The sequence below is a fragment of the Phyllobates terribilis genome, unplaced genomic scaffold (assembly GCF_046119375.1).
Source record: "Phyllobates terribilis strain yellow unplaced genomic scaffold, ASM4611937v1 Scaffold_5__5_contigs__length_657084704, whole genome shotgun sequence".
NCBI classification, from domain to species: domain Eukaryota; kingdom Metazoa; phylum Chordata; class Amphibia; order Anura; family Dendrobatidae; genus Phyllobates; species Phyllobates terribilis.
Genome location: NW_027362765.1, coordinates 380689004 through 380697850, shown reverse-complemented (window position 1 = coordinate 380697850; position 8847 = coordinate 380689004). Strand labels below are relative to the sequence as shown.

Genomic DNA, 8847 nt, shown 5'->3' with positions numbered 1-8847 from the left:
CAATCCTTGCATGATTGGTGCTCTAAATAGCGCCAGACATGCAGAACACGCTTTTGGTGCACGAACAGTTATCAAACATAACCTCGAACAGCCGAATTTTTTGCAATTCGTTCGCATTCGTCGAACGACTCGAACACCGCCCAAAACAGCCCGAATTTGAGATTGGCGAACAGTTCTAGTCGAACACCGCTCATCTCTAGTCGTGAGATGCAACCCCAGCCCCAATAAAAGAGTAAATATATTACAAATGATAAAAAGGCAAATTGGAAAAAATAAAGCAATGAGATCCTTTTGCTACAGTTCTTTCAAGTCAAAGCCACCCCCTCATTTTGGGATAAGATTCTCTTTTTCAGCTCCACATGTAATACCTCTGCTACCATGAGGCACAGGACGGCTCGGTCACCATTACAATCCAGATACAGATAAGATTTGAGCACATCCAGAGACCCTCCGTGACGTTCTTCCTTCTACACCAGGGGTCTCAAACACGCAGCCCCTCCGGCTGCTTCTTGCGGCCCGCAGGCACAGACCCCGTAACGATAGCGACTCTCTCCAGCAGCCACCGACATCAGCGCTGTAGTGCAGTGTATTGCCGCGCAGAGACCGGCTCTCTGCACAGCAACACTAGTGCCAGTGAAATACACCACAGGGGACCTGTGCTCAGTATGGGGGGGAACCTGTGCTCAGTATGGGGGGGGGGGGGGACCTGTGCTCAGTATGGGGGGGGACGGGGGCCCTGAGCGCAGTATGGGACGGGGACCCTGAGCGCAGTATGGGGGGACGGGACCCTGAGCGCAGTATGGGGGGACGGGACCCTGAGCGCAGTATGGGGGGACGGGACCCTGAGCGCAGTATGGGGGGACGGGACCCTGAGCGCAGTATGGGGGGACGGGACCCTGAGCGCAGTATGGGGGGACGGGACCCTGAGCGCAGTATGGGGGGACGGGACCCTGAGCGCAGTATGGGGGGGGACGGGACCCTGTGCGCAGTATGGTAGGGGGGGGGGGGGGGGGGGAGACACACCCTGTGCGCAGTATGGGGGGGGGGGGGGAACCCTGATGGGAGACATTTCTGCAACATGGGGACCTGGATGGGGGGACATATCTGCAAGATGAGGACCAGGATGGGCGACCATGTCTGCAATATGGGTGACCGTGTCTGCAATATAGGGGACCTGGATGGGAGACCGTGTCTGCAATATGAGGACCAGTTCAAAAGGTGTATAGAAAATAAAATCACTAAAAATGTCACTTTGTCATGCAAATAATGCAGCCCCCCAAATTAAATGTTTTTCCGTGTGCGGCCCATATGCCCAGCTGAGTTTGAGACCCCTGTTCTACACCATCCAAAAGGTCCAAGACACATTGTAAGGAGAAGAGATAGTGGGTGGCCCCTGATACAAACCATTGCAAGTAGGTGGACATGGCTTAGCTCTACGGAATGGCAGACCGACTATAATAAAAGTGTGAGGCTTATGGGATGGTATTAAAATTTGCATCAAAGTGAACAATTGCAAGTCTCGATAAAAAGAAAAACACCCAGAAGAAGAATTCTCTGAGGTTTGGAGCTAGACACAAGTTTTCTGCTAACTTTAAACACTTTATAATTTAGTTCAAGTTAGAAATAAAAAACAAACAAAAAAAAAAAAAAAAAAAAAAAAAATCAAGAAAACTGCGACCACCTACCAGAAGAGTTCTTTCTTCATTTGTTGAAAGCAGGAAAATGGGCAAGCGGTAGGACCCGAGTCATTTTGACGAGGACCAAATTATGCCGGATGAACAACTGCATCAGAAACCTCCAAAATGTCAGGCTTGGCTATGGGGTAAGGAGTTCTTGGTCCGCTGCGCCTACTAAAAGTGATCCAAGGGATGTCAGCCGGTGAACCTGTAATCGGGACATGGGAACCTAGGGCTCTTTGATGTGAGCGGGAGAAAAAGACTCGCCCGTCTGATCTGAGCTACCGTAGAACAACCTGCTGGACATTAAGTCCGGACAATTTCGGACGTCTTGCGGAATCCATGCTTTGAGATATTTTGACGTACAAAAGGAGAGACCTAAAATAAGGCTTTATGGGTATAGCTGATCAGTGTAAGCTCCTTATTATCGCAATTTTTTTTTTATTTTTTTTTTTTTAGTTAAGTCTTAATAAAAAGTATACTGGACTAGGATGTGCCTCTTGCTGTGCGTGTACCAGGATATCATATCTATAACTGAAAAATTTTGGCAAAAATTTGCACTATAGATTCAACCACTTTCTGACATAAATTGTAATAAAAATTTGCCAGTGGCTTGACACCCCGGCCACAAAACTTTATATAAGAGTTGAGTGTTAAAAGCAAAATAGGTACAAGACATTATTTGCGACTGTTTTACACCAGAAAAACCAACGTATCGACGATGATAAATTCCCCCCTTGGAATCTACTCATTGGACGTTATGACAAATTGGTTAGTTCTTCCTCTTGGAGAGATGTGGCCTTCAATGTGTGGGCTCCCGAACACTTGACATGGTGAGCGCAACCCTAGACTTCTTGATCCCCCCCATCTCCTTATTGATTGAAGCCCAGACAAGTAGGAACAAATAGTTTAAGAATTTCCCCCTTCAGTTAAGACTCTGCACTGAGATAAAGTCACTGGAGAGCCTCAAATATTCGGAGATCGCGACATTCTAGTCATGTAACAGCCTGCAAGATTAACGAGGATAAAGACCACCTGAAGGCTTCTTTTCGTTAGTAAGACACTGGCCCCTCCAGTAGTGAAGCTTCATTTGCAATTGGTTAAATACAAAAAGCCGCGTTCACACATTGTGGCCTTGGAGAGACATTTTTAAAAGACTCGTGTGCAGCAAAAACTGCGCTGTGTAAACATAGCCTAAGGCTATGTGCCCACGTTGCGGAAATGAAGCATATTTTTTACGCTTCTCCCTAGCGGGAAAATCGCAGGCGGATTTTACATGCGGTTTTCCCGCCAGGTAGAAGCGTTTGTGAGGCGTCTTTGAAGCGTCTTTGCATGCATTTCCGCATGCGGGTTATCAAGCACTTCTCCAAGTGATTCAAGCATCACTTGGAAAAGTGCTTGACAACTTGTTCACACTATATAAATCCATGCAACCGGCATGGATTTATATAGTGTGACCAAGTAATAGTTAAAAAAAAAGAATCAGAATGGTAAAAAAATAAAGTTTATACTCACCTACCGATGCATTCTGTGCCCCGTCCGGAGTCTTGAGCGGCTCACGCTGTTGTGTGCAGGACCTTCGGTGACGTCATTGAGTCATGTGATGGGTCACATGACTCAATGACGTGGCAGGTCCTTCACACACCTCGCGACGGCGGGAAAACACCGGGAAGACATCAGAAGATAAGTATAAACTTTATTTTATTCTTTTTTTTACAGGTTCTTTGGTACCCAGGTCTGGAGGAAAGTCTCCTCTCCTCCAGACTTGGGTACCATCTGCATGCGGAAACGCAAAATTAATGAACATGCTGCGGATTTTTGACCGCAGCATATACGCTGCGGAAAAATCCACAGCATGGGCATTGACATTGCGGAATGCCATTGGGGACCATGGGGTGCGGATCTACATGCGTTTTACAATCGTTTACGCTGCGGAAATTCCGCAGCATATACGCTTGTAATACACAACGTGGGCACGCAGCCTAAAGGGTGGTCTCCTATAAAGGACCCTGACCACAAGGTGTACTAGGACATATTGATATTTTAATGGGGAAACCACGTGTCCTTGGTTATCAATCCAATGTCCCCATTGCTCTTGCTGTACTGGGGTCTTACTGAATGAGATAGAGACAACATAAAGAATTAAAGGGATCTTCAGACATCTCTCCTAACGTTCTAGAACAGGATTCTGTCCGTGTAACAAGAAAACGGCCATAATAATTCTACAGCAATCATCTCCCCAGGAAAAAACATTGTCATTTGCTAAATAAAAAAAAAGGTATTTATTTATAATGATCTTTCTTTTAATTATGGAGAAACACTTTTAAAGTTCTGTTACAGAACACTAAGAAATAACATAAGAAGCACAAACCTTGTTCTGCTCACCAGAAAATCAGATCTACGCAAAAATTCCACGAGGTTCCAGCAACCAAACATCGTATGGGCAACATATGAAGAATATATTATACTTCTATACCACAGCTGGAGAAAACATGGAGGTTCTTAGTGAACATTCTGTTCAGATAGTATCAAGTCCATTCCCACAGGACGCTGAACCCTTTGGTGGGTCCATGACATCAAAAGAGCCGTGGGGGCTTCGCCTTGCACTATGGGTGCTATGAGGCACCAGGTCGCTCCATGTGTGATATCGCTTCGGTACCGCACCTTTAAAAAAGGTCAGGGAATAACAATCTCGTGAACAGTTTTGGACATTTTTGTTTCTCCACAATACATGAGAGATTTGGAGGTGCGTTACGTGACTTTTCTTCCAACAGAATTCTGAAATGTCAGGACCAAGGACCTTAATGTAGAACATCAACTGAGAACGCTAGAGATAGACAAGCTCAAAAAGGGAAGAAATTAATTTGCAACGAGTAGAGCAACAAAAAAACAAACAAAAAACAGATACAAAATATTAAAACACACTCAAACATTTTAATAGGAGACAGTTAGGAGACTTTGTACACAAATGAGATGGCGTCCATTTTTTACCGTCTGCTAATTTTGCAGTAGTGTAACGTGGGCGCATGTCACCGCCTGCTCGGGGTCCGATCATCCGCAGCTCAGCGACACCGCAGTTAGTCTGGGTCATCGGATCTCCTCAGGCCAGAAACGCGCCCACATCACAATCGTCTGAAACGGATCTCTGGAGTCTATCAGAGGCGCTCCACAATACACAGTCAGCATCCTTTAAAGAATAACTAAACGTTTGGAAAATTTATATTTTTATATATATATATATCATACATACTTATGAAAATGCCAAAATGTATATTCAAAATCAAAGTTGGTTAGAAATAATAGACACAAAAACATTTCAGAGGAAACATCTACAAAAAAGGAATGTGGCAAGGAATGTGGCATGGCTGCTTATCATATATATATAGGATTGCTGTTATATACCGTAATATAAAAGAAATCTGGGTCAAATGTAATAGGAGCGAGTAAATGAGACAGAATGTGACCTGTGCATATAAACTAACATGTGATCACATATAAACATACATTACATGAGCAAAAACAAATGTCTGTTATGGTCACAATATGATGAGGAATTCAAAGCTAAGTAGCACAAGGAACTGCAAATGTGCGGTGTGATCAGACGGATTATAAGACCGGCCGTACATCATGCAAATAAATAAGAGTACGCGGCCCGTCATGGGCAGAATGTATAGAGGATTCCAAGTGGATACAATGCCCAATACACCTGCGTGATCTCACCGCACATTTGCAGGTCTCTGCCACCTAGCTTGGAATTTTTTGCATACTGTGACATACATATATATTTTTTTTCAAGTAATACATATTTGTATGTGGTCACATGGCACTTTATATGTACAGGTCACATTCTGACCGATTTGCTCCCATACCTGCATTTGATCCAGATTTCTTTTCTATTATATGACAACAATCCTCTTTATACGATTTTACAACTTTGCAGCCATAGTTCCTCACCTCAGCCCTTCACCTTGGAGTTTAACATTTTTTGTAGAGGTTTCCCATGAAATGTTATTTTTGTGTGTGTATTTCTAATCAGCTTTGTTTGGATTTGGAATATACATTTTGGTTATGTGTCATTAGTTTTCCGCACGATGGTTCGCTCTTCTGCATCATGGCGTGCGCTTCACGCTAGTTCTTTGTGTAAAATTCCTTTAATCCGTAACCTTGCATCAATGTGACGCCAATTCTCCCATGTTCTCCCTGCTGTTTTGTATGATCGCCTCTGACTTAGTCTGCACAATGTGTCCAGTGTCACTTACAATAAGACGCATCTACTGCATCAACTAATGTATCAGATATCACTGACGTCCATGTACAGGACCCAGACGGTGCTCCTGGGCATGTGTGACCTCCGGAACTGATGGGTCACGGAGGAGGAGAACAGCAGGAACCGCCAGAACAAGCATCTAGGAGAATTTACATAATTATTATGATTTAAATTTATTGGGGTTTTCCAAGCTTCTAAAAAAGTACCGATATATTTATTTGTCTGAGTGCTCACGGGTGAGATCACTAAAGTTACTTAGACTAGGTCTCATCTTGCCCGCGTCTACAAGCTGTCACAGCTACTCCACAATTTCTTCTCACGTCTGAGACAATGGCCCCGATTCATCAAGACAAACATTTTGTCACGCTGGTCTTGATGAGGGGGCGTGTTGAAGTCAGAAGCCAACGATTCCGTAATAAAAATCTGACACTGGAGTAAGATTTGTGTCCTAAGGTACGCCATAACTCATCATGAATTAGTCGAGCGAGTGTTGCTAAACCCAGTGCCTTTTGGCAAAGCTGGCTGAAACTGAGGTGAAAATGCCAAAACGCCTTAAGATATTTGTGCAATCTCATGTTGCGCAAAAAAATTGTGACTTTTTAAAAAGTGTTTTACACCAAACACTTATATGAATTGGGGCAATTGTCTTTAGCTACAGCATGTCCTATCACAAAGGGTAAGATATGCTTTTATTACCTGACCTTTACACATACACCTCTACTCTGATGCTTACAAAATGCTGCACATTCTGCTGCCCAGCATGGAACACACAGTCCCTCCAGAGACAGGAGGCACGTTCTGCTGCCCAGCATGGAACACAGTCCCTCCAGAGACAGATGGCACATTCTGCTGCCCAGCATGGAACACACAGTCTCTCCAGAGACAGATGGCACATTCTGCTGCCCAGCATGGAACACACAGTCTCTCCAGAGACAGGAGGCACATTCTACTGCCCAGCATGGAACACACAGTCCCTCCAGAGACAGGAGGCACGTTCTGCTGCCCAGCATGGAACACAGTCCCTCCAGAGACAGATGGCACATTCTGCTGCCCAGCATGGAACACACAGTCTCTCCAGAGACAGATGGCACATTCTGCTGCCCAGCATGGAACACACAGTCTCTCCAGAGACAGGAGGCACATTCTACTGCCCAGCATGGAACACACAGTCCCTCCAGAGACAGGAGGCACGTTCTGCTGCCCAGCATGGAACACACAGTCCCTCCAGAGACAGATGGCACGTTCTGCTGCCCAGCATGGAACACACAGTCCCTCCAGAGACAGGAGGCACGTTCTGCTGCCCAGCATGGAACACACAGTCCCTGCAGAGACAGGAGGCACGTTCTGCTGCCCAGCATGGAACACACAGTCCCTGCAGAGACAGATGGCACGTTCTGCTGCCCAGCATGGCACACAGTCCCTCCAGAGACAGATGGCACATTCTGCTGCCCAGCATGGAACACACAGTCTCTCCAGAGACAGGAGGCACGTTCTGCTGCCCAGCATGGAACACACAGTCTCTCCAGAGACACAGAGCTGGGTCACAAAGGAGACAAAAGACATGCGATTTCACATAAGAAAGAAGACTGCCAAGCACATAAATCCATCTCATAATAGTAAAGCACTTGGGTATACTAAAGAATCTCACATTCTATACCATAGATGCCGGATTAAAGGAATTTCAATGTAAATGTGTGTACTCTGTATACTTCAGTGCAGACAATAAAAATGTTTAAAATCATCTCACCCACGAGACAATGGAATCATCAAGTTCCTTACTGTGACTGATGGAGATGTTTATATGCAGAAGCCTTCATGCCTTGCCTCTAGGATATTTGTAGAACATAAGATTTTGGGGAGGCTGAAAAATAAGTCATATGCTGATATTTCAAATATCAGTTTACATAATGAATAATTCCAATAAAAAAATAAAAAAAATTTAGGTATTTTATAAATCCATCATATAGGTTATCTTGTAGTGACTTGTATTCAAAGTTCTGCTGTTTTTTTTTTTGTTTTTTTTAAACAGGAAACATGAAGTTACAATCGTTGTATTATCATGTATTATGCCGGCCAGCCCATCAAGCCGGATGGCAAACACGGCCACCTCCCAATACATCCTGTTGAGGGTGAGGGGGATGGGATATGACAGCTGACTATAATCCATCAGTTTACCTTCACGGCAAAACTTCAGTGATCATATCGCCTTAGGATTACACCGACACATCCAGGATACTATGGGTAAATTAATTATTTTGGAAGACTTTCCCTTCCCAAACAGCTCCGAGTTTCAATAGTGCAAATTGATTTGCAAAACCCAACTCCATAGACAAAGATGCAAATAGCGATCGAAGCCGATCACCTGCGATCTCTGGAGCATCGACACAAATATTTCATCCTTTTTGGGAATCTTCAGTGCAGAGCAGCCGAGCATCTTCCATCTTCCTGCATAGAGAGGAGGCATGAAGGCATCTGCATATATCTGTGTACGAGGTCTCATAGCGTCTCCTACTAAAAATGAGGATTTGTAGTTTGAGCGTCCGGTTTGTTACAGATCCAGTGTCTATCCGAGAAGCAGGAGGCGCTGGAGATGCGACCGCTGTTCACCAGGACACAGTTCGAATAGCCGACGATAGAGAACCTGGAGGGAGAAAGAGAAGAAAAAAAAGTGATGTAAAAGTTCACCAATATTATTTTTTAAGGCGCTTAACTGGCCTAAAAAAAAAAAGTGCTAAAATATGAACACATACAATGCAACGTAAAAACGAGTCCCGTCTACGCAGCTACTTTTACCACTTCAGGTTTCTAAAGATGCGCAGCGGTTAAAAGAATTGTCCCGATCATTCTTCAGGCGGTTCTCGCCTTTGAGCTGCTCACCATTTTATACATAACACACAACATGGC

General features: G+C 44.5%; 1 protein-coding gene across 4 annotated transcripts in view; it reads right to left on the bottom strand.

The window, feature by feature from the left end:
- Window positions 1-3934: 3934 nt before the first annotated feature.
- Window positions 3935-8847, bottom strand: part of LOC141273285 (C-type lectin domain family 2 member D-like) — a 28044-nt gene continuing 23131 nt past the window's right edge. For all 4 annotated transcript variants that reach the window (XM_073684907.1, XM_073684909.1, XM_073684908.1 and 1 more), the window contains one exon: window positions 3935-8584. In XM_073684907.1, coding sequence (XP_073541008.1) covers window positions 8455-8584 — 130 coding nt within the window. In that variant the 3' untranslated portion in view covers window positions 3935-8454. The remainder of the gene's footprint in view (window positions 8585-8847) is intronic.